This window comes from Tigriopus californicus, chromosome 1 (genome assembly GCF_007210705.1).
Source record: "Tigriopus californicus strain San Diego chromosome 1, Tcal_SD_v2.1, whole genome shotgun sequence".
NCBI lineage: Eukaryota > Metazoa > Arthropoda > Copepoda > Harpacticoida > Harpacticidae > Tigriopus > Tigriopus californicus.
This window is the reverse complement of record NC_081440.1, coordinates 14859757-14885936: the sequence shown is the minus strand read 5'-3', so window position 1 is coordinate 14885936 and position 26180 is coordinate 14859757. Positions and strand designations below refer to the sequence as shown.

At 44.4% G+C, this 26180-nt stretch overlaps 1 protein-coding gene across 2 annotated transcripts in view; it reads left to right on the top strand.

Moving 5' to 3' along the window:
- Nucleotides 1-26180, top strand: part of LOC131883912 (uncharacterized) — a 68891-nt gene that overhangs the window by 27419 nt on the left and 15292 nt on the right. The window contains exons 1-7 of one of the 2 annotated variants that reach the window (XM_059231627.1): nucleotides 7661-7829; nucleotides 13277-13457; nucleotides 16336-16457; nucleotides 16553-16655; nucleotides 17773-18404; nucleotides 20137-20277; nucleotides 24832-24956. In XM_059231627.1, coding sequence (XP_059087610.1) covers nucleotides 13411-13457; nucleotides 16336-16457; nucleotides 16553-16655; nucleotides 17773-18404; nucleotides 20137-20277; nucleotides 24832-24956 — 1170 coding nt within the window. In that variant the 5' untranslated portion in view covers nucleotides 7661-7829; nucleotides 13277-13410. Of the gene's footprint in view, nucleotides 1-7660; nucleotides 7830-13276; nucleotides 13458-16335; nucleotides 16458-16552; nucleotides 16656-17772; nucleotides 18405-20136; nucleotides 20278-24831; nucleotides 24957-26180 lie in introns of those variants that run through there. The other variant, XM_059231554.1, reaches the window with a different exon arrangement.

The following is a 26180-nucleotide window of genomic DNA, read 5'->3' as shown; positions in this document are numbered from 1 at the left end:
CCGGGCTTGATTCGCTTCCATTGGAGTGGTATATTATACAGCCCAAGAAGCCCAAGAGAGTGGGTCTTTATTCCAGGCTCACCTTATCATGGATGATAATGCCAATCTTTATGGCTCAGAGGGGAGAAAAGTTCCCTGAATCCGTGCAATTTTCTCCGTCTCGTTGGCTCATGCCCCATGGAACAAATCTACGGACGGATGGACGAGAGCCCAGAGAAAACAAGGTCCAGGATTTTTGTTCCAGATCACCTCAGCCTTGGTTGGGGTTAGTCCTGGGTGCTCAGTCCTCAATCTACCCAGGCAAAGGAGAGAACTCGGAACTTATTTCATCTGTCACTTGACATTCTTGGTTCTCTTTTCCTGACACAAGATGGGACCGAGGCCGCAAATAAAACTTCAGCTTCTTCGGCTTGGGGCCTGGGTCCTTCAACCACACTGAGATTGTGGTTGTTTGTGTAGAGATCTAAATGCAGACAAGAAGCCAAGGCCAAGGCCGCCGGTCGCTTTGCCTTTCCTGATAAGAAGAGCGATTGACACATTTTCTGCATAAAAACATATCATAGTCAGATGGGAACCCACCTGTGATGAAGCTGTTGCTTCTCTGGTCCCCGATCTCTAGCGGTCTCTTCTGTGTCTTTACTAGGCCGCCAATCCCCGAGTTCTTGACAGAAAAAAGAGGAAAGAAGGCGGTTTTCTTGCATTTGTGGGTACAAAAAAAGTTTTGGTGGTTAGACTTGAGTTGACAGATCATGAAAGTTGCCGATAGAGGAATGGAATGCCGGATGGTCGCGGTCGTCGTGGATATTCGTTCTTTGGTTGCCTGGTGGGTTGGTTGGTTGGTTGTGTAGTGTTTCTGGTGGCTGATAATGGGATCATTCTCGTTCAAACCAGAACCCGTTGAGGAGCGAGATTCTCATTCGGGTTTATTGGCATCCCGGAAGTACGAGCGTACAAGAACTCGGTTCCGTTGGTTGGTCGTGTTAACCAATTCGTCTCCAACCCAAGATCTCCCAGCAATCAGGTCAAGCTTTATGGGTCTAAGCAGGGGTGTTGCTCACCTTCTCCTCCTCTTCCTCCTTCTCCTCCTCTTCCATCCCTTCCTCCTTTTCCTCGACTTCGTCTTGGTTGGTGTCTGCACCAGGTTGCGAACTTGTATTCGGATCGACTTCTGGTCCGACTCAATGAACCACTTCTGCTTTGGTGGTTGTGTGCTTGTGAACAGGACCAACCGAGTTCAGAAACACACACACACGCCCTGTTGCCTAATCTGCCTATATGGGTGGGTAAATGGTATTGCCTGAGAGGGCGTTCAAGGAATTGGGTGAAAAAAGTTGCTCTCGTTTTTTTAGAAGTTGATCACTCGATACTTTCGCTGACTAGAGAAGAATTTCTAAAGTGAAAAGTCATTTCACGATTCATTACCCGCACTCGATCGCTTCCAGCAGTGGAAAAGTTGGCAACGATTGATTTGAAGTGTGCAAGGTTGATTTAATTAAGGAAGAGATAAAGCAGTGCCTTTTTACTTTCAAAGCATGGCTTCCACGTTTTAGAACATCAAAGAGCACGAAAAAATGCCACAAGCAAGTGCACACAAGTAAGTTTTCATCAGGAGTGGGAGTCAAAAACATGAATAACCTGCCCAAGGACTCATCAGAACGCAGGATTGTAAAACGTTTTGCCACATAAATAAATGAGGATCTTTAAATGTGAAGAAGCACTCTCAAACACGTTCGCTTTACACAACAATGTATCTCATGAGTTATCAAATCTGTAATGTCGTACATCTTGAATTGGCAACACTGTAGCATCAGCTGAACCACCCACGATTTTGGCGCGAATTTCAAAACCCTGCTTCCGGGTAGAATTCATCGAGATTACTCCACTTTAAAAGCTCCCCAAAACATGACGAGATTCAGGAATGAACCCATTGTCTTTAAATGTGGCTTGTCTTTGCCGTGAATTGCGCATGACGGATGGATCGAATCCACAATGTTTTTATGGGTACGAATTGCGACTGTGTGGGATCAGGAGGAAGCTACTAGATAGTGGTGGCCCACCCACGTACTCCATGGGTTTAGTATGCAGATATACGACATGGACCACGCTACAAAGAAGCGTAAGAACGATCAGTAGACTTTTTGTTTTGTATTGAACGGTTTTTAGGGAAAAAACAGCTTGCATAAAAGCCGCCATTCGAAGTATGGTTTGGGTTTTCTTCTACTTCGTGCTTTACGCTCGGTACGTACATTCAGTACCCTCAGACAGAAGTGGAAGGCTATCAGAATGGATTCAAGATTCAAGTTGATCTACGAGGCGGCCATAATTCTCCAATTTCCAATCCCCCCGGCTTTCAAGTGGTTCTTATACGAAGAGCACTGCCATGTAGTGTCTGTTCTCATCGTGGATTCCGCTCACAATGTTTTATCGCCTTGTTTATTTCGTATGGATTTAGCTAGAGAATTCCTCTACTCGAAAGGAAGAAAACAAACTATAAAACTGAAGAAGATCAGTGTGGGTGGTTGGGATGGGTGGTCGGTTGGTTGGTTGGTTGGTTGAGACCCCAGATGGGTTTGTTTTCCGCAAAGTCGTTGCAACCAACGGGCACACTCCCTCACACCCACCCACATTGTGCCATTTCAAAGCGGTAAATCAAAATCGCTCAGACAAGAAGCCTTTTCCGCTCGCTCTTGGGAAGCAAACCAGAAATAGCATCAAAGCCTCAGCAATATTGCAAGACAAATCGACTGACATTGACTCACGTATTGGAAAGTGGAGAAGGCCGTCGCCCCGCCCCCACTTGTCCTGCTCTGGGTGCCCACTCTTCACCAACCTTCAGTGGCACATCCTCTTGTCCCACTTCTTTTGCTGCCGCCTGCCATCTGTATGGAACAGATGGAGAATTCAGTGAACCTTGGCGTTTAGAGCACCATTGTAGTGGAAGAGGCAATGATCTGGAAAAATGATGTTCCCAGGCCCCCTAGGCCCCCTCAGTTCCCTCGTTCCCTTGGCAGCAGGAAGTGAAGAGAGAAGGGGGCAATAGTCAATCGGCATATTCGTAGTATGATGGTCATATCTATCCACCTCTTTCCCGCACCCATTCCGACCAAAGGGGCCGATTTAACCTTGAAAGAGTCACCATGACTCATCGATCTCGCAACCCATCTCATCTTGGGCAGGTGCTCTCCAGGCTCCCTCGACTCGAAAGAGAACTTTATCTCTTCATTGTCCAATTGTGGCAACAATGGTTTGGGAAAAAGTCATCCTCCATAATTTCTGATGGCTCTTCAAGCCCTATAAGCACTAGTACGAATGCACATACCGCTTGCAACGAATGGCAAGATTCGTGGTTGATCGAACTCGTGGTCAAGAGACTAACTACTAATGCAACATGTTTTGGATCTTCAAAAAGCGTTCCTCCGGCCCAAAAACGTGGGGGATAACGCATCTGGAATGTTGTTCCAGTGAACTGATGCATGAATGAATGAGCGAGCGACCCGAAATAAAAGTCGTGCTCATTAAGATTGGAGTAGATAGTAAAAGGGTTTTCTAATATCACCCTGTTTTTGGCAATTTTTCATCCTCGTCATGGTTCATATTTTGTGTCAACCACATACAGGTACCCACCTAGATTTTAACCAGGCTATGGCTGATTTTTTTTTTAAATTTCAACCACAACAAGGCACCCACTTTGATTGTCAACCTGATTATGGTTTAGCTCAAACTGTTTTTGTTTAGCCTAAACATGGTTGAAAAGACTTTTTAACCTTAGTGTGCTTGTAAATAATCAACCTAAACAAGGTTAAAAACAACACTTGGTAAGTAATTAACACCACCTATATTTTCACCAGAAAATATCATACCTTAACATGGTTTCCATAGAAACATGTCAATAATATGTTCTTGATGCCGAAAAAAAATTGACTTAAGGAGAAAAAATCAGAATTTATACTAAATCTAGAATGGAGAGTAATTAAGAGCCCTAAAATAGCATTGAATCCACATATTTTTGAGATTTCGATTATGACATCAGCTGACATCAAGAAATGACGTCAGTGTTGCCGTTTTTGGCTATTGCGTGTTGCTCCCTGACCACTGCTTAACCGCTTGCGCCGCTGCCTACGTGCCCCCAGGTCCTTGCAACTGAAAGGTTAGCTTAGGTCAGGTTAGGTTAGGTTAAAAAACAAAAGATATATTGTTAGACAATATTGATGTTTTGCATACCTGGGTACCTTGTTGTGGTTGAAATTAAAAAACAACCATAGCCTGGTAAAAAATCTGCGTGGGTACCTGTATGTGGTTCACATAAAATATGAACCATGATGAGGATGAAAAATTGCCGAAAACAGGTGATATTAGAATCCCCTTTTAATATCTACTGATTGGCTGCCTTTTTCTGATCCTCCACGGTGACTTGACACCTCCTCAGAAAAATGGAAGCCCTGGGCTCTTATGCAACGCAATTTGGTACAACCAAATGAATGCCGTTGTCTGTTGTCTGAGTGGGCGGTTAGTTTTGCTCCAAGAAATAATGACGAGGATGAAGATGATGATCATCATGAGTGATCTACTGTGAGAGGAGATGATGGAATACACTCGAATACTTACCATACCTGACGCAGTGGCTGGCCCCGCCCCAAAGAGAGGCAACAAACAATGAAAGAACATAAGTCACTTAGGGAATACTCCGATACTCCGCCGTCTCCGAAGTCATTAACGAGCAATTACCCCCAGGAGATTGGCGATGGGCCCTCGAACCAACTCCTCAATTCTTTGAGGAGGAAAACATGACGAGACGAATTGAGCATTTCCTTGAAGTCCTTGGCACTGGTTGTGACAAATGGTTCTTGGACGTTGGAATGGTTTCAATTTCGGCGGAGGCTCCGGGAAGCATTGGTTTTGTGCAGGACCATCTTCGTCTGAAATGCATCCCCAGAGCCGATTATATGTACGTAGCGTACAAATGCCCGAAAAGCATCAAATGGGATCTTGTTGAAATCTCAGAATATTGAGAAGGAGCAAGGAGGGAGCTGATTTTCCGCTCGACAAATTCCTTAGAATCACATGCACCTACCGAAGGCCAACTCCATTAAAGGGAAGTGAAAGTGGCCCATCCACTCACTATCACCCAATTTCAAGCGGTGATCTATGAGTGAGTCTAGATTGGTGAGCAAATTGACGACTTCAAACGGAAACTACTGACGAACGAAAGATGAGAGATGTGAGAACTATCTATTTTCTATATATAGTCGTACATCAGGCATCAAGAATCATGATCTTCACGTCCTTGGTTCGTCAATCGCCGCTTCTTTGTGGCAGATCCTCGATCACGACGGAAGAATAAAGTAGCCAGCGAGAAAATGGGTCTCCAATGAGCGGCTCGATAATCGTGGGCGATTAAGACGAATATCATTCTGACTTACCTTGGCAATATTGTTGTACGATATCACGCATTTGGGGGTTTCCGACGGACGAGTCCCGCCCACGTGGCTCTTATCGTCGTAGATCCTCTCAGCCACACTGGGACGCGACGACATCTGGAGAAAGTGGGATGTAGGTGGTCAGTAAATGGGACACCGTGGGTCTGGTGCCCTAAAAAGGCATTCGCCCATGGTTGAAGAACATTTCAGAAAAAAATAATAATTTGATGTCTAAGATCCAAAACATCGTATTTGATTTGGCTTTTAGCACCTACATTCCTGACTCTATCCATGTACGATATAATCATGAAGTCCCTGTTAATGCTTTTTGTTCGTTTGGAGTGACAAATTGAACTTTGCTTGGGTCGGTTGAGCCAGTTTCTTCGAGTCGGTCGTGTTCAGAATTGTAAAAACCGACAACAACTTGGAACTTGTCTCGGTGATGTAATGTCATCTCTGGTTGAAACCAGAACCAGTGCCCACTCCAAAAAAAGAGATGAAGCCGAAGAAACAGGCACGCATTCTTCTTCACCTGCATCCATGCTTACAGCCAATACATGGTGCCATAAAAAGTCGTACCTACGAGTTAGTTCAAGGTTAAATTGGGAATCATCCGAGATTCACTTTTATTCAACCAACCAATTAAAAGCTCGCGAAAATGCCACAAAACGTGACAATGGAGTCGGAGTGCGTGTTTCAAGCACGGAGAGGACATGACCCATTTCTTTCGTCTTTCTTCGTCGATATACCAGTACGCACTATATCCTGGTCCTTCAATCTTGATGGTGTGGGCTGAGCAGCACTCCTCTCCGCCCACTGGAAGGCCTATTGATTGGGTTTCATCCGGTGTTCGGGGTCTCGTTTTAGTCGTCGATTTACACCTGTAGAATAGATCAAACAAGGAATCTGCTCGAGAGGGTAGACTCGTAGGTATACGAAGGCGGACAAGGTGGATGATTTCAGCTGACGGACCCAATGGATGTTGGTTGAACTGAGAGGGTAGACGAGGATTTCACACTTCCACTGCACGTTCATTCACTTCCGATTCTGATTGGTTCGACTCGTTGTCGGACGAGATGGATTCTGAGTCCGTTTCGGTCTACTTTTGGATGGGTGGGTGTTTTTTATACGAGTTGAGATGGATTTGCCACCAAGGGGTTCGCTGTCCAATGCTGCTTTATGGACGGGAGAGTGAGTGGAGCGATATCGAAATCCATAACCCCAAAATCCGACAGGAGCATGTGGGATGGATCGACTGACGATAAATCCCTTTATCCTCCTCGAAGGCTTTTTATTCTGTTTTTTTTTCTCCTTCACGCTATACAATCTTCCTTGAAAGAAAAAAAACGTGGAACGTTCATCTCCGTCCTTCTTCGAGTTCAACTCGGAGCCTTGTCAGTTGATGGGGAGAAAAGATGGTTCGGAATATTGGGACGGATTAAGGCTTAATGGGTGATAGTCCATGATGGAGCTCAGTCAAGATAGTTAAGACAGTCAAGTCGTAGTAGTCGGCAATCTTGATCTTAATCTACGCCTTAATCTCATAAGAAGAGAGTTTCACGAGTAGTTTTCCTTCGCCCAAGTTAAACTATATTCCCTGTTGTCGACCATGCTCGTACTGTATTCGGCGTATGCACTTGACTAGGGGCTAATCTGTGTATTGTCGGAAGCGATGTTCGTTTTGAAAGAGCGAGGCAATTTCCAGAGGATTCCAAGAAGATTCCCAACAACAGGGAGGAATTTTTCAACCCATGAAACTGGAAGGTTGTTCCGTTCCAAGCCAGATTGGGCAAAGAAAAAGAGAGAAAGAGAGAGAGAGAGAGCGAGAGAGGGAGCGAGGGAATCTCCATCCATTCGTTCCCTATCTCTGTCTCTGTCTGTCTGTCTGTCTCTCTCTCTCTCTCTCTCTCTCTCTCTCTCTCTCTCTCTCTCTCTCTCTATCCTTCTCACTTGGAGAGATAACAAGCCTTTTAGAGAGCAATTTTCGCTAATCCTTCCAGGCGTAAAACTTAGCGCCCTTCGCTGAAGCAGCTCAAGTGGATCTCTTTGGAGGTCGCTCTACTTCCACTTCCCACTCCTATTATTATTACAACTAGTGCTGCTACTATACTTCTACTGCAACTACATTCAGTACTGCAGCTCATACGACACACCATTGGTCGGTGGGTGCCGGATGGTGTGGTGTGCCATTGAGTTCGGTCTCTGGGAGCTTGAGCAGGGATTTCTCGAGGGATCCAATTTTTCTTGAAAGGACTTATCCAACCATGTCAGGGGGCTCTTAGTGTTAATTCTGCCCGTGATTTGATGATGACAGCGACAACGACAAGGACAATGAGTGAGCGTGATATTAAGTGCTTATCTTGAAAAGTGAGCTAGATGGACGCTCAAACGGCTCCTTGTGTTCCATTTAAGGTAAGGGATCGTTAGGAACAGAACTTTACTTTTCTACCCAGAAAGGGAACAGGAACGGCAACGGGAACTGGTAGCTTGGCTCCGCTTGAAACTCGAGGGATGACATCACACATCAATTCTCTTGATTGAAGTGTTCCATTGACTTGTTCCAAAGATGAGCGCCGTGGTGGTGCAGATTCGTCTTGTTCTTTTTCTTCTTTGCCTTATTTGATCATTTATCTCTTGTCGCTTTTCATCCGGAGAAGCCGAACAAAAGCCATGATGATGTCTGGGACTGATTCGTCGTACCGTCGCTCTTGGAGAGACCGAGAGAAAACGATGTCACCATGAATTTCGATCACCTCATTCGTAATCCATTGCCATGCATTCGAGTGGATGCTCGACGATTTACATACAATGAAACTCGCTCTTCCTCAGCGTTCCCCGTTTGTCTTCGTTCCCAAATGATCTCCCCTTTCTAACCTGGAATCACGTTCAAAGTTGGCACAAAGAGAGCAGAGCAGTTCCAACGAGTGGGACCTGGCTCTAATTACAGCAATCAGTTCTGTTTTGTCACCTTTTAATTGAGAGAAAGAGTAAGATCATTGATCCCGTTTGACTTGTGGGCGAGCTCAAGATTTGTCCGTCCCAGAGAAAGTCCATTTATATTTTGGCACTCAATGCATTGGCAGAGTCCCAGTTGAAAAGAGCTTCAATCGAGGATCAAAGGATTGAATTCCCCGATTCAAAGTCCATTTGATCATTTATCTTGAATGAAAACTTGTGAATTTACTTCTTTTGGCAGGAACTCCAGCTTTGGGTCGTCAAGACTCAAGAGTCGTGGAGATGGGGTTCTTTTTATTCCAAATTTTCCCCCCATTCCTCCATGCTCGAATTTCTCGTGATTTTGGAACAAAGAGATCGCAAGTAAGTACATTGACTTGGGCTCTTGATTTGATTTACTCTCACGGTTCAATCTGGGATAAGAAGGGACATTCTTGAATATATTACACGCCAGATCTGAGCCAGCCCAGACCTCCCGAATGGGGAGCATCTTATTTCAAAGGCCCTCTCGTTTCCCCCTGATTCGTTGCAAAAATGGCTACTATACGCCGGCAAAAAAATAGCAAGGAAGGAGTGCCATACCGGCTTTTTCCCCATTTATCATGAGTCTAAATGCAAAGGAGCAAAGATGAAACTCACTCCGTGGAGAGCTCTTTCTATTTTGGTGAGAGACTCGGATTCAAGACAGACGAACTTCTTGGGAACAAGTCACATTGAAGTTTGGTTGTGCATTTTGATGAATCATAAGTGTGCAAAGTAGAGAAAGGGGGGGGAAGGGGGAAGGGGGGGATAGAGCATTTTGATTAAAACTCGTTGCGGCAAAACCCTCAAGGTTTAGCGGCTGGGCGAGAAATTTCAAAAACGCTTTGATAAATTGTGGTTCGCCTTTCTACATTTTGTTGGCAAATGATAACAAAAAGCTATTGCTCCCATATTGCTGCTGCTGCTGCTGCTGCTTCTGTTGTTCTTTTCTTATTTTCTGGTCCAAGAACTCTTTTGAAATCACTTCAAAGCCGGATCCCAACAACTTGAAAGGATTCATTCAATCCACCTTTAAAAAAAGAGCATGGAGTAGCGCAACAATTTTCATATTATGCTAACTGTGTGGGTGGGCGAAACTGGCTGGGTAATGCGGTCTAAGCAAAAAAAAGCCCCGACTTCAATCTGAGCGTCCTTTGTCGCCCCGATTCATTCCCAAGAGTGTGAGGAGTGCAAGTGAACTAATGTATTCATTCCATTTTCGAGCCTCACTTGGAATTGAAGTGGTCCTCCTGTGCTATGTAGTCCTGCCACGTTTCCCCCACTGCATTGCAGTAAAAGCTAGATTGAGTGAGGTGCCAAAGAAATCTGCTCTGAGATCCTCAAATTGCCAAACCTGAAATGAACGAGCTAAAGATAAAATCTGGTCAGGCTTTGTCAAAATTTTAACGGGCCTGAAGTGCATGTGGAACGACTTTCCCATCTTACACCACATACGTCCTCGATCCCGGAGGGAGGCTGAAACGAGGCCGTCCCATGTCTGTAGGGTTCATTAGATATTCGGAAGCAATTGATTAGGCCAGATATATTCCCTGTTCCACAAAGCCTACTTCAAATGTACTCGTTCCTTTTACTTCGTTGGAAAGGAGACACATGTAGGGAGGGGGAGAGCAAGAGAGGGCACACTTTCCAATAAGTAAGTGCGTAAGAGGGCACCTGCTCCGTGGAATTCCAAACCACGTTTCCCCTCCTTAAATAGGAACGTGGTACCCTTAAAGCAGCTTCACCACTGAAGGCATGGTACATTGGGAATGGAGATTGCCGAGAGATCATTTCTTGAGCTTTCTTTAGAGCAAAATCACTCATTTTGATTTTTTTTTGCCTTTTGGATATTGTTGGTTATTGAAACTATCGTTGCTAAAAAATGAGAAAAACCTTGTTCCAAAAAAAGTTCAACGTGCTTAGAAACAATCAAAATAGGGTGTGGCATTAGTTTAATTGGACGCAAAAGGCTCTCTTTATCTAAATTACTAGTTGGGGTGATCAAACAAGCAATAACTCAATTAATGTTGTAAGCTTTTTTTTCAACCATCCAGCAACTTCATCTTTTCCAAGCCATATTGGTCACCCTGAGGCCCAATTGGAGCTCTAGGACACTCCGAAATCATTAATTTGAAGAAAAACACCATTAAGTGTACCATCACTTTCCGGTTGTTTTAAAGCCATGAATGGCATACTTATAGTTAGTTTTGATCCCCTAGTTTGTATCTCAAGGACTGAGTCGCCCATTGTGACGGTTTGACTGTGTTCCCCTCCAAATTTATGTTTCCACTCAAGGCTAATTAACGATGTTCCTGTGCTTTTGACGCAATGCGGCTCTAATGAGCTCGGCGGGACTTGCCTTCTTTTCGTCTGTCTTTTTGGCTCTCAGAGAACCTAACCACCCGAAAGAATTTACCATTCCCCAATGCTATCCAAACAAGCAGATCATCCCCAAATCTAGACATACACATGTCAAAACAGTCCTCAAATTCCCAACTGCCACCATTCTTGTGTGCTTGATCAACAAACGAAAATTGCCTCGGAGGAGCTCACCAAGAGTACCTCATCTTCAACAACGGCTTTTGTAGGTCCTCAACTGCTCTGGAGGAGTTCAAGGTCACCAAAGACGGGAGTCCGTCTGAAACGCGTAGCCTGCGCGATTTGGTGCATAGCAGTGGTAGTAGCATCAACAGCAGCCGAATGATGGTTGATGGTTGGTTGGTTGGTTGGTTCGTTCGTTCTTTGTTGAACAAGGATTGCCTTGACAATGCGTTGTTATGGCGATGGAGATTATTCAAATGCTTGGGATGGGAAGTAATGCAAATTTCGAGATGTTAATCGAATTGTCACAGAGACTCACCACCCTTGACCTAGACAAGCTATACGTAGAAGTCGAGTAGTAATCGTTTTTAACCCGTTCCAGTGTTGTTTGCGTCATCACAAATTGCCACTTCAATGACGTCTAAGGCGAATAACGCGAACTCTTGACAAAGACACAGTCTAGTCACGTCATTATTGGAACCATAATAAAACTTGAGAGATGCTAAAGTAAATTAGCCGTGCAATCGTTGTGTGTTCTGCCTGGAGCTTTGGTGTGCACATCGTTTGATCGACAACGCAATAAACCACCCACAATATACGTATCCTTTAATGCTATGCAACTACGACATTCATGTTTACAAAGCTCTTAAGTTTTGAAGAGAAGCAGTGCAACGAAAGCTGTTTGTTGTATCACTTTATGTCAAGTTCCACTGTCCCACTGTTCCACGCCTTCGAACGGAAAGTGGAGCGAAAGAGGCGTGAAATCCACTTTCTCCACTGAAGACGGTCATTTGTCCCGTCAAAATGACACGTCATCATGTCAAAGCCTTTCAATTATTTTCCACTTAAATATCCATTTGATTTAGAGCAAGGACCTCGAAAGGCAAGTCTTTCTTGGTCTTTCTGGCCTTGGGCACCGCACTTCCGTGCGAGTCGTTTCTACCCTTGGACTCCTTTTGGTCCATTCAAATCATCACTGTGTCACTTTTTGGTCGTGGGCTACTCGAGTTGAAGGGAGAAGTGTTGCAGAAAGAAGATTATACTTGGGCACTTGCGACGCCTCTGAGGCCATGGAACAACTAGAGCTTTCAGGGGCGAAAGAGGGCAAAAAGTTTGGCAATAATTTTAGATTTGATCCAGAGTTCTTTGTTTGGACGAGAAGTGAGCATATTAGCCTGGTTGGGAACTTTTTCTTCAAGTGCTTTTTGCCCACAAACCAAATTGACCCATGTTTCACACGTGTAGAACTGAGTCTGGGGAAGCTACTAGGGATGGTATATTACATGTGTAGCGTTTTGTGTTGAGCATAGCACCGAAAGACTAGAACTTTTTACGTAAAGCATCGCGTAAGGACAGGGGGGTTTGTTTATGTTCCATAACTTCATGATGGTTTTAGTTGTGGCGTAAGAGAGCTAAGTTCCATAGAACAACTTTTATTCCAAGAGGAACCACTTATTTGCAAAACTGAGTGCCTGCAAATCTTGGGCTTGGGGTGCCTCACAAAAAGCAAAGTTGAGGATACTTTTAGCCTAATGACTTTTGTTATTTCTTCGCGGGTTTAGACGTTATCATTCAATCCAAAAGTGTGGCGAGGTTTATAAAACTGTTGTTTGAAAAGAAGATGTTTCATTGAAGCAACCGTCTCAAGGCAACTTGGGGACCCTATTCTTTTTGATGATGATGATGGTTTATTAAGGGTCTCGTGTATAGTAGAGGAATAATAAAAGAAAACATTGACGGAAAATGGTTAAGGAATATGAAAGATTTGAGCACGCTATACTTGAGTCACATTAACCTTGGAACTTGGAAACATCCTATTCCAATCAATTATTAGAGTTGTCTGGTGTCTCTGGGCTCTTACCGTAATTGATGGACGTAATTCGACGTCCCAAAAGGACCCCTCGTGTCTTCTGTTTTCTTTCAAGGGTCACTTTTCGAGGGTATTTCCAATTCCACACAAATACATACTTGAGTTCAGCCAATGCCTTTTCACGGATGTAATTGAACGAGCTTTTTTCCCTCAACCTATATGATACCTAACAAAGGTTCCAGGAGCCCTTTAAAACTGCTGGACCCAAGCAGTTGGAATCGGGAGAGGGAGAAGAACATGAACCTCATACTTCATACAGCTTATCTGTACGATAAATTGTAGGTACGAATGGTGGAGTATGGAATTTGGGGGCCCAACAGACCCATTTCTTTAAGTGCCTTTTATACTCTCTTCTCTGTCAGCTTTGATGGGAATAGAAATTCGTCAACATCAAGACCTGCTACCGTCAACCTCGAGGTTCAATTACGAAAAGTGCTCAAGAAATGAAAATCTGTTCTTGTTCATGTTCCAGGTTTGAAATTAAATGAGTTTGTCCATCACTTCGAGCCCGCTTTCTTCGCCCTGGACCACGTGGTTGCTCAACATCAAGACCTACTACATTCCCGGCGAAAGAGAGAAATCGCCGGCCAGCCGCAATGGAAGGACATGATGGGAAAGCCCGACATTCAATTCAATTTCACCGCGCACAACAGGTAACTAAAATGGGACTCGACCGAATCTGAATCAATGGTGGATATCATGTTCTTGGAGGAAGTCATTTGTCCATGTATGAGAGCAAAACATCCTAAAATTGGATTTTAAGGGTGAGGAGATGCAACAAGAGTCCTCAAATATACTCACTTGTGCTCTCAAAATTCGATGCACATAAGAGCGGAAGTTGCAAACTTTGGGGATTCTGCCAGTGATGTTTACCACTCTTGTTGGAATTCTACGCTCAAACTTGGATAGAATGCGGCGAGGCAGGGGAGCGCAAGGACGAGGAGTGTCTTTGTCTTCAAATTTGGAGTTGCAACTTCAAAAATGACTTGAAATTCCATGGGAGTGTCCTCTCCGTGCCACGAAAGAGTTTGTAGTACACTCAAGTGGAACAAGCAGGGAAGGTAGAGGAGGCAAAGCCTTGGAACAAATTGAGCTCGCATTGAATGGAACTACCTAGTTTTGGGACATTGTCATTGGAATTGATAGTGGGTTCGAACAAGTGCTTGCATGGAATTGATGAGGGGAGTGAGGACAACCACACACCCACACAAGCACATCTCTCTTTTCCTTTTGCCTTGAACAGCCGTTGATGTGGTTGATCCTAACAGGATCCAAAACTGACCTTCAGTGATCCAATTTAATTTATTATTAAGTGTACGCTTTATTGCTTAAATTGTGAGAAAATAATGGTTAAGCCAATTTGAAGCAAAATTGTGCTCGGAAAATTCGCGTCTTGAAAAAAAGCAAATCTAGAATTTGGAGAAAGTTGGTCGCTCCTGTCTTTAATAGGGCCCACACAACATGTCCCAATCCTTCTTTAAATATTCCTAGATTGGCAGCTGTAATTTGGGAGTAGAAGGAAAAGTTATTCCTTTGTCCCTTTTTTTCTTTCTAATTGATCATTCCGGCCCTTGGCAAGTCGTGTCTGGGACACCTGGAAGCAAATTAAAGGAATGTCCCGCCCATGCAAGTCCATGAAACCTGGTCTGGGACCTTGAGCCGAAGGGAATAACTTCATTTACATTCCGCACAAGAGTTTGCTCTTTCAGGCCACCAACCAACAAAGAAACTAACCAACCAACTCGTCTTGTAGTTAAACATGCAAATCAGCTAATTACAACCGTGCTTATGCAAAGTGAGGCTCATCTGACGTGTACAATACCAAAAGACTGGGGTTTGTTCCCCCCTTTTCATGTCTGTCCCAACAGAGTGGCTCACTCTAGGACCACTCAACTAACATACTGACTGGATATAGGTTACATTCGATTGAGTTCAAGTCAAGCAAGCAAATAAATTGATTAACTTTTCTATGTTTGAATTGAAAGCAAGTAATACCAAGTCTCTAGGACGAATAGGTCCCTAATTGACTTCTGACCCACCCTGTCCAAAGGACGTGGAATTGAGGAACTTTCTCGCATTGCCGTAAAATAAGAGAGCTCGAGTTGAAGGAGATCCTCGTTCCCCTTGTCTGTTTTCATTGCTACATAAAAGTCAAAAGTTGTACTTGAATTCCGTAACTAGCGTAATTCCAGGAACAATTAGAGATCTCCTTTGAACCTTAGTCCATGGGTGAGTAAGGAAATATCGACAATATTGTTACGACTTCTTCCACAAACCGAGAAGATAAATATTATGTCAAGGAAACGAAGAATAACTCACCCCCCCCCCTCTTTCTGAGTCCCCTTTTGCGTTGTACTGTATCTAGTGCTCGATCAAATATTGTAAATGTGTGCGAGAGTGAGAGGGACACTGAGAGAACGAGGGATCAAATATTGTGGATCCAAATCCTGGCCTCAGGGAGTAGACTCGTTCGGGCATAGACTTCTTAGTGCTTCTTGAAGTGGAACAAATCATTCTTGTGGAACTGTTCGTCTTTGAAGCACGCCTAACCAGTCCTCAAAAACTGAATTTTGTTTTAAGCTGTAAATCATGCCTTGAATAGAGGTGCTAGAATTGAGTAGCATGCCATTTGTTCCTGGATAAAGTTCCCCGTTCAAAGTTCCACGTTTTACGTTCCACACATGGACAGAGAGTTGCAAAACCCATTTGGAGGGGGATCGCCGTGGCCGAGCTAAAGGAAAACTTTTTTTCCATTATCGAGAATTGTTGACAAGGAGACCCAGGAACACGAACCTTCCACCATGGATGCGGCTCAGAGTGTGTGTGTGTGTGCATGCATTGGGAACGGTCCAAATCAGCTGTTAGTGTGGCTGAAAGCGGTCCAATTAACACTTGCCACCATTGATAACTAACCAGTTCTTGAGGCTTTGGGAAAGACGGAAAAAATAGATGGTCGGCTCTTCACATCTTTATAGCATTGGACCAGGAGGGGCTTTTGGTCTTGGAAGTTTGTCCGTGATCCTCCCTAAGGGTTGCAGTCAACTTTGGGCGTTCAATACACTAGTTCTAGTGGATATTGGCAAAACTTTTTTCTCCTCTTATCTGGTAATATGATCCAGAAAAGAAGTTTTTATCTGTTCCCATCAGAGATGATATGTGCTTGAGTTGTTTAACAAAATGAGATGAGAAATTTTCTAGGAAAATGATAAGATTGTTGGTGTTCAATCTTTTTGAACATCGCGTCCTTTGATGCTTTAAATATTAACCTTTTCATTTATATTTACATGACCTGGAGTGTTTCCTTCAATGAATTCTTCATGCATCATAAATGGATTCTTGCATCACAAAAATGTTACGGCAAATTGTGTCTCTTTAAGTTGGAAATTCAATGGACATTATCAAATTAAGGCCATCTTTGATATTGCCTTGCAATCACGAGCCCTCTTTGCAAACAACAGTTCAAGCTCGAGCAAACAAACTTTGACTTATTGCATAAAATATTCATACTCACTCGTGCTCATTCTTTTTCAGGCTGTTCCAACTTGAGCTTCATGAGAGTTCCCATGGAATTTTCTCCGATGACATTACTTTTGAGAACACTAACGGTCCCATTGACTACGCCATGGAGAAGGTCTATTCCGGGGTCTTACGAGGTAAACACAATTGCTCATCATTTTCCCTTGATGATCTTTCCGTAGTCACGAGAGTTTGAATCAAGGTTCATTTTGCATTCTTTTCCTTTTTCCAGATACTCCTGACTCTCAGATTCATGGCGTTTTAACTGAGGACGGTCACTTTGATGGCCACATATCCACCCCGTCAGAGCATTACTATATTGAACCCGCCCATCGGTAAGTCAATTATCCGCCCCTCATTTCCAGACAAGACGCGCCCCCTCGTCTGCTCAAATGACGACTTCATTTGGATTCCATTTTGGTCTGGAAAAACTTAGCCGACATCATGGAGGAGAAGGGAACGGGATCGGAAAAAGATATTAAATCAGATGTGACTTCCATTGAAGCCAATGAGAGATAGATTTTCATCCCCTCCCCATGAGAAATCGTGATCCAGATTTTGCTTTCACCCGCACTACAACAACCACTCTTTCTTTCTATCTTGCCCCCTCTTGGGCTTAGTGAGTGTTCAGGTTCTCTTTTTGGTTGATAGCATTAGGAAATTGAATCAAATTGCATTTAGCTTCCTGAGACGGAATCCACTCCCCCATTCATAATGGACAGTATGCCTGGAGCTGTTCACGGCTTGTCTTTTCCACAGAGTGTTGGTTCGTTGGTTCGTTGGTTCGTTCGTTTTCGTTCGTTAGTCAGTCAGTCGACAACCAACTTACCCGTCCACTTAGTCTACTGAGCTGTAATGCAATCAATGTTGTTGTGTGTACAAGGTAGTAGTATCAATACTGAGGGTTATGGCACTACCTTCAGTAGTAGAGAGAAGAGCCGTCCGGGGAGTAAGAAAGTGGGAAAGAGCCTTCGAGTTCCACTCTGCTTCATTCTTCGGGCTCTCTTCAAAGCCTATTACCTTGTCTTTGTTCCCTTAATGGATGGACTTAACTTTTCTTTTCTCTCATATTGAAATGACAAGACGAAGAAAAGGAGGAAATCAAGGGAAGACCCTCTGCCCGTGGCACACACACACGCACACACACGCACCAAAATTCCGCCTTCAAACAGATGGGGGGAGACATTGACAGAAAAAAAGAAAGAACGGGGATAAAGTTACAAATCTGATTGGGTCACCCAGAGTCCCTGGAAAAAGGAAAGGATAAAAGAACAAGTCCTGCACATTTGTCCAAGTCGACGAAAAGTTGTAAAAATCCTCGGAAACGGGCGGTAGAGCACCCGGAAATATAACCCCTTACTCTTGGCCGAAGGCTGAACAGACGGACGAAGATGGGGAGTTTTAGGCAGTACAAGAGCTACAATGTACCTCATTTTGCTGTTTCCTTTTCAGATACTTCCCTTCAGCCAAAAGAGGATCGATCCCCAAGGGTACGAACAAAGGTCAAGGATCAGAGTCAGAAGAAGCAGGCGACTTGAAGGCAGATGAGGGAGCCGCTGTGGAATTTCATTCTGTGATATACAAGGCCAGTGATGTCCATCACCCCACCTCCAATCCCGAAGCCCCATGCAAGTCCCATGAGCTCCATTTGCGGAACAAAGAGGCCAAAGCCCACCTGCGACCCGAAGATTGGCCCCAGCTCGTGGCTGCGTCAAAGTCTTTCAAGCACAAACCTGTGATAACCCACAACTCAAACACAAAGCCACTTGGCCGCTCAAAACGGGCTGCAACTGTTCCAGAGTCCATCCAAACGGGTCCAAAGGGTCCACCCCATGCCGAGAAGCAGACGGTGACCACCTACGAGGTTCTGGATTGGGCCGACGTGCCTGAGAGTGTCCGACATCACTTTCGGAAGCGTGCCAAGACTTTGGCGGCCAACAAGAAAATCGATCCGAAGAAGACTACGTGCATGCTCTACCTTCAGGCCGATCATTTGTTCTATGAGAAGATGGGCTCAGAAGAGGCCACCATTGATGTGATGACCCGTCATGTTCAGCGGGTCAATAGCATCTACAAGGAGATCGGTGAGGGAAAATGAAATGATGTCACCACGATAAGCCTGTAGGATTCAATTTCGAAGGATCGTTAGCACGGAATAATGGAACCGACACTTCAAAAGGGGACTTTGGGATCAGACAAAATATGAAGAGGGCCGAGGGTTCAAAGAACTAGAGTTAATAGGGTAGTTGTTGAAAGGACCTAGGGAGGAGGGAAGAAGACCTGTCTGAATTAATTTTCCCAGCCCTCTCTTTCATTCTCCCCTGGTTTGTTCCAATTTCTCTCTTTTTGTGCAGTATAAACTATTATCAAGAGGAACTCCTTTTCAGTGGGAGATTAAAAGAAACTCTCTGATGAGGCAAAAAAGAAGGAAGTCATCATCTTTGCATTCATTTACCCTTCAAATAAAGAGCTCCCAGAGGGCGGCTCATTGTTGATTTTCATTTCTGCCTGAAGCCCAGTCATCCTTTCTTTACGGTTCCGACATTGGTGACTGTTCCTTCCGCCAGAGGGCATTTCAACATTGATTGATATCCCTGTATGGAACAAGTCTAAATATAGCTCGGACATAACATATGTACTTCACGGACATTGTATTATTTACTATTGGTGAAGGAAAATGGCAGGGCCTCATAATGTACTCAATGCGCTCTTTGTTAAAACGGGAAACTGAATCGAGCCCTGCAAAAAGGGATCATTGATTATGGATCCCGCCGTAGTTTATAACGCGTCTTATTCGAGGCTTTTTGTCCCTAGCTCTGGTTCCAAACATGGATCCTCATCCCCTTTTCTTGCGCTCTTTTTCTTTCCGTACTTTCGCCCACCCATCTACTCACTTACAGGCCCGTCATTGGTTGGTGCGTTCCTTGCTTGACTAGCATGGCACAAGTTTTTTTAAAGTTAATTTCTTGGGTATTAGACTGGGTCTTTTCAATCCCGGAGTCCCCTGTCAGGCGATAGGCTGCCTGGTACAGTTATAGCTCAGAACACTTGGTTGGTTGGTGGCTGGTGGTGGTGGCAGTGGTTTGGGTTGAAAGGGACTCTGAAGAAGGAAAGAGACCATCACCGCAACCACCTCAGTTGGTTTGGATCGGTTTGGGCTTGGGATGATGATGAGGAAGACGAAGAAGACGAGTAGGAAGAGGGGGAGGACAAGAAAGACCAGTCGCTATGTGTGTGTGTGCGTGTGTCTATGGTGGTGGGTTGGCTCGTGGAGGTTCGTAGTCAACGCCAAGAGATCTTTTAAGCCGCTCTTTGGGAAGAAGATAGGAAATTTGAAGGACGAGTTCGTTCATCATTTTGGGACCTGGGAGCCTCTTTGGGTTCTCTAGCTCACTGGTGAAGGATACTGAATGGGGGGGTTCATAGTAGGTTTAGTAAGGCAATTCAAGTGAAGCTTACGTAGATATGCGTTTCCCCGGCTTCCATATGCGGGGGAAAACCCACCCACACACCAACAAGAGCAGGGCAATGGAAGAGATAAGATTGGCAAAGACCAGCATTTTTGACATATTTTGGCCCAAACTCGCCTCTCGTTGTTGTTATGATAACGAAACTTTCAAGGTTGATCGGCACTGTTCCTTCTTTGGGATGGAGAGTTTTCCCCGTTCTTACCGGTTGGATGCAGATTCAGCTTGAAAGCAGGAAAAAAGGCTCTTCCGGCTGAAAAGTTTCCCCCGCTGAGCATTGTCCATGCATTTGAAAGATCTTTGAAACTTGATTCTCTTACTATTATCAATCATTGTGTTTCTTTTACAGACTTTGATCAAGATGGCAAACCAGATAATATCAGTTTCATGATAAAGCGGATCAAAGTGCACACTAGAGATTCTCTCAAGGATCCCAAATATCGGTTTCCCGGAAATTATGGTGTGGAGAAGTTCCTCGAGATATTCTCAGGTAAGTCAATCCGCGTCCCTGGTTTTTAGTTTCAACCTAAGCTCCAGTCAGAGCTCTCACAAGACCGTGGCTGTGTTCTGCACGGCTAGTAAATGAAAGGCCGCTCAGGCCTCTCTGTGTCATTCAAGGGTTGAAATATATTCACGGAAGGTGCCAAATCTCGATCTCATCTTAACTTGACGTCATTGACAGACGAATTTGCATATCAAGTCTTCTCCAAATTGGCCAGACTGGCATTGTTCCAAAGGGCTCTTAAACGGTGCGTGGCAAAAAAGCTTCAATTTAGAGCTGGAGAAGACAAGATAAATCCTCATCTCCTGTCAATCAACATCATGAGAAGAGTGAGCAAAGCTGGCCACACCGAGTCTTTCCTCCTCTCGCTTCGCATCAGCTGTCAAGATTGGGATGCCGTGTTGCGATAATGGCATCACTTGATCCTAGATTGAGGGAAAGAAAGACCGGGAAAGAGAGAGCGAGCGCCATGAGTCCAGAACTCACTTTGATCTGACCACTTTCACCAACAAGACCAGTGAACAGTGAGCACCAGCGGCTTCAATGCGGGAAATAAAAAAGTTTTCCCCAACAATGCGTGCAAAAACCTACGACGATCGTGGGAACGAGTAATCTTCCAATTTTGAGGTGGGAATGAAAGCTCAGCTTTTTACTCGAGGTCTTGCCCAAAGCGTTTTTTTTTTGGAACCGGCCAAGACCCCAGCACGTATTCTCAGATCAATTCTTAGCGAATCTGGGCAACACATTGGGAAAAATGCCAATTTCCCCTTTCAGCCATTCGATAGTGAAACAAGGATTTCAGTTGGCCAATTCTCGCACCAAATCCCTCCACGTCTTGGAAAAGAGTTAGAGGATGAGTTGATCGCGGATTTCTGGGCATGAAAGCCGAGCAATATCAATTAAATGCAGTTGGAGAATCTGCACTGCCATTCCCATTAACATCTCGAGCATCATCACGATCCTACTGGGACTGATGATGACGGATATGGATCTTTCACGAGTGCAATTGCAATGCTGGTTCTGTCAAGACAGGGAGGTAGCAGAGTAAATGGACGGGAAAGAGCCAAGAGCGAACGAGTGAGCGAGCAAAGCAGAAAGAGAGACCCATTAATTGAGTGCCCTTAGACAGCGCTCATCATTTCCACAGGGGGTTTGTTGCGTAATAGTGTTTGCGGGATGTGTGGCCTTTTCCCCCCAACACAGAGGTAGAAAGGGGGATGATGCTCGTGGAGGTCGTAATCGTCGTCATGGAAAGTTGCTCCGGGAGTAATAAATGGCTTCCTTCCATTTGAAATGTACCTAAGCACCATTTAACTTAATGGTCCAAGGTCCGAAAGTTGAAAACGAGAGGCTACAAAAACCTGCTCCCAAAATCAGAGCAAGTGAGGGCAGCGACATTCTTCTCCCTTCAGGATATTCTTTTTGCTTTAGCCTCACATTGGACAAGGTCAAAGTTAAACTTGTATTTACTATGGTTGCTAGTGCTTCGCTTTCTACTTCTCTCACTGTTGTTGTTGCTGTTGTTGTTCCCACTATTTCCCTATTTGCTACCACTCGGATCTTGGTTGAGATGAACATCCTTGAAATCTTTGCTGACCTTGCATTCTATTCCACTATTGTAATCAGATTAGGAATCTACCTCCAGCCTCAATGATTGGGCCAATTTGGGATCAGAAGAGGTCAGACGTCCGACTTCATTGGCACGTTGTGACAGATGGAATTGGCACATAGTTGGCCTTCGACCTCACCTTTTCTCTCTTGCTTGCTCCCTCTCTCCACCGCCCCTTCCCTCTCCCTTTTTGTAAGTGAAGGACGAACTTGGAAACATAGGAAATATCGTTGTGGTCCAATTCCTTAATGGAACTGCCCTCCAAATTTGTGATTGATATAAGTGTCTTCAAAAATTTATCCCGTCAGGCAAAGGGGAGCGGGCGCTCTCAAACCATTTTCGTGTGTCCCCGTGTAATTCAATTTCTCTAGGGGTCTCTCAACTTGAACAACCATCATCAATTTCCTTGAACAACACTGGCTGGACCAGGACACAACCTACGTCATCATCCTGATGATGATGATCCTCGTCTCCGTCTTCGTCGTTCTCGTTGACCATTGGACATTGATGTACACTTTTTGTCCCCATTGGTCTTTCGTTATAGTCACCCCTGCTCTTTTTGCGCACGTTTGATAAATGGACGGCCTTGGACACATGATCCCCAACAGCAATCTAATTTGAAGCCAGGCAAAAAGATGCGAGCTCTGACAAATAATTTTGTTTATGGCCAAACTTTTGAGGTAAAAGGGAATTTGCATTTGGGTCGCATAAATTTGGACTGGATGAGGGAGGAGACATGTGTATAAAACACAAGCCTGAGAGGGTTCCATGTGTCAATCCCACTATGAGATGGGGAGAAAATCCCCTTGGATCTCTGTGCAAGTAACCATTGCCAACTGTCTTGTGCATATTCCATCTCGTTCCACTTCTTACTCCCTGCCTTCAGCTTCTAATCGAAATGACATTTTCACCTCCCTTGATGATGTCACCTTGTTCCGATTGTTGCTTAAAGGATGGGGAGGAGGGCGTGCTGGTGAGAGTAGCCCGGGGTGATCTTTGCTTCCCCTTTCCCCATGCCCAATGAATCAATCTGCTATACTACAGCAATACTAGTGATTAATGACCAGGGTCACTCGGAACCTCAATGGATCAATCAGTCAGACCCTGGGGATTGGTGAGTTCCAACGAAAACGTCCCTCAAAACTCGTAGTAAAACACGAGCCCTCGCGATGGGCACAACTTACAGGAGACACCCATAAATTGTGAGAAATAAATGTATATCATTTTCTTCTCTCTTTCCCTCAAGACCGCAGAGAAATGGAGAGAACAAAGTTTGTCGTCTCTCTGGGTATTGCACTCTGAAGAACAAGGAAAAGATAATTCCACGTTGATTTACGACTTGGCAAACAGCATGACTTATATGCAAGCCTACTTACTCAACGTACTCTCAGCTTTGTGTGTCTGATTGTGCTCGCACTTTGCAGTTCATTCTCATCATAGCCTGATGGTTTTGCACCGCTCATTCCAACCCCTTGTAAATGGGTGAGCAGATCATTTCAAGGGTCTATGAACCTTGATGAGGATTCTGCGCATTATTAAACATGAGGGGAAAGATGGGGAAGGTTCGACCAAAAGATGACCCCGCTGGGCTGAGTTGGTCCTCTTTTCATTCAATATTGCCTTGGTCCCTTCAACGTGGTCGAAAGCCAGCTTGGGTGCATTAAAAGCCATCACAAATGAGTTCCATTCATTTTTTTTTCAAACTCAAAGTGCCCACTGTCAGATTGGGTCTGAAGGTATCTATCTCTCTTGGCCTGTTGGGGGAATGGAAATGAGTTCGAGGACCGAGGACCATGGACCTCAGACCCCATGATGGGTTATTGAAAGCTCCAGAGAATTGGCCCATAATGCCTACAAGCTCCATGGAACACTAGAATAATGATGTCCATTAGCTTGGAAGTTTCCACAAAGGCAAAGAAGGAAATAGCCACAAAACCAGTCCACGAGCCGTTGGTTGGAGAACCAAAGCAACGAGCTATTCATTGAGAGCAATTAGGCACAACTAACTTGACCTTTTTGTATGCTGCTTCCAAGGGAACCAACTCAAAATGAGAGGGGGAGGAGGCCGAGGAGGCTGGGAATATTTCAGAATGTGTAATGGTTTGTTGGATTGATGGGCTACCCTAGACTTTGTACATTTTGCCTCTGCATGTGATTTACATTCTGAATGGGTTTTCGATTTTTTTTTTCCTGCGTTCCATCTTTTGAGCATGGAACAAGCAAGGTAGGCTTACACACGTACTATCCCCTGCACTACTATACTGTATGTGCAGTATTTGTACATTGGTGTTTGTACCGAGGGATGGATGCTGTAATGGCGAAAGTGATGCAGTAGTTTTTCCCTCCCTCATCCATTGCCCCTCGGTCCTCATTCTGTTCTCGACGTAGTTAATAGATGAGCACTGGCGTTGTAATGCACCAACCAAAGACCGGCCTTCTCGATCCCTCGTTCTCTCTCCATTCTAAAGCGTTTCCATCTCCAATTTATGAGCGAATAATTTATGATATATTCTTCACGAACAAGGAACACAGCGCGGAGTGCAGCCACTACGTATGAGTACATACAGTGTTATATCCGTATAGACGAGTGATGTATCGCTCCTGTCGTCTGGAAGTGGTTCTCGGTGTTGATGGGCAAAAGTCATCAAGATTGGAGCCGGCCTTATTCGTACTCTCCTCAACACTTCGCCTAGTTAAGATTGTAATTCATAATTCGACCCAAGAGAAAACCTTCCTCCTCGTTTCCTTTTCGCCCTCATATCAAGGAATGAAAGCTACTCACCCAAGAAACCCATTAGCTCAAGTCTCCATTCAGCCTAATGATGAATACTCTGTGAAAGCCCACGGCTCAGATTTTCTCTATGACTGTGGCATTGGATCAAGGTTACACCAATAGCCATTCAAGACCATGTTTTCTTTCTGTTTGCTTTCAGAGGAGAACTACGATGCCTTCTGTTTGGCCTACATGTTCACGTATCGAGACTTTGAAGGTGGAACCCTGGGATTGGCGTGGACGGGCGATCTCAAGAACGCTGGTGGTGTCTGCGAGCGAAATGGGGTAAGATTAGCAAGATTGATACGAATTGTTCAAATTTTCACCCTCCACCTTCAGTACCACTTACGAAATACTACAGATAAGTTTTGTCTAATTTGCTCAAGGGGCATATCTATCTTGGCTATGTACCGTAATACCCGCCGTTAAGATAAGGAGGAGGGGAACTAATTTATTCTTAAAGAAGGATGAAACTAAGAACTTTTTTTGATACCGACTTAAATAAATGGCCGGAAGGCCTCTTGAGTTTTTAACGCGCGAGGTCTGGTTCAACTACTCCTACTGATGTTGCCTTTTTATGAATTTTCTGGTCAATTTTGTTTGGAAGACTTGGCGTGTTGAGGACGCAAGCCGGCTCGGAAGATAAAAAAAAGGTACAAAGAAATCTCGATGTTTGAATAAAAATAACTGAACTTTTGGGATCTGCAAAACTAAGCCGCTGATCCCATCACTTGAAAGACACCGCTTTACCATATCCAGTCCTTTATGGCATTTGCAGGCATTAATGGACCCAATAGAAGGTTCTTTTGTCTGAACATTGCTTTAATTGATGTTGGGTGTTGGACCATATCAGGATTTTTATGGGTTTTAGCTAGCATCGTTAACCGTTGGGCTTGCGGTAGTTGGACCTTCGGAGGTTAGTTCTTTGTATTACACTCCAGAGAGTGGAAAATAGTGGTGTCATCCACGAGTGTAGGAAATGGCCTTTCAGATAAGACATTGGTGCAAGGCAATGGCCTTTAAAGCCCCTTCATTTCCGTTTTAATTGCTGCCCGCAAACACTACGTGGAAATAAAATAAGTGCTTGAGTCGGTTGGTCTGTCGATGGACCCTCAGAACCTTTGGAAGTCCCGGAATTTTTCGAGGGCTTTTTTTGTTAGTACTGTATACATTAGTGGCCCTGATCTGAAAATAACTGTCAATTTGGATTCAATTTTGGCACAGATCTCGGCTTCACAACGATCATCCAAGGCCTAGTTCAGCATCATCCCACTTATTGCAATTTTATTCCGTCCTCTCCGTCGTTTCCCTACGACCGTACTAATGAATCTTGAGCTGAGGTTGGAGCAAAAGAGGGGAGAGAAGATCAACTTGGAACTCCTTGAGAGGTTCCTTCTTCTTCTTCCATCTCACTTCTAACTTGGGGGTAAGAGATGGAAGAGAAAATATTTTCCTTCTTTCGTTTCACGAAATCCTCAGGGAGAAGTCCCGCTACAGCAAATGGGTGAT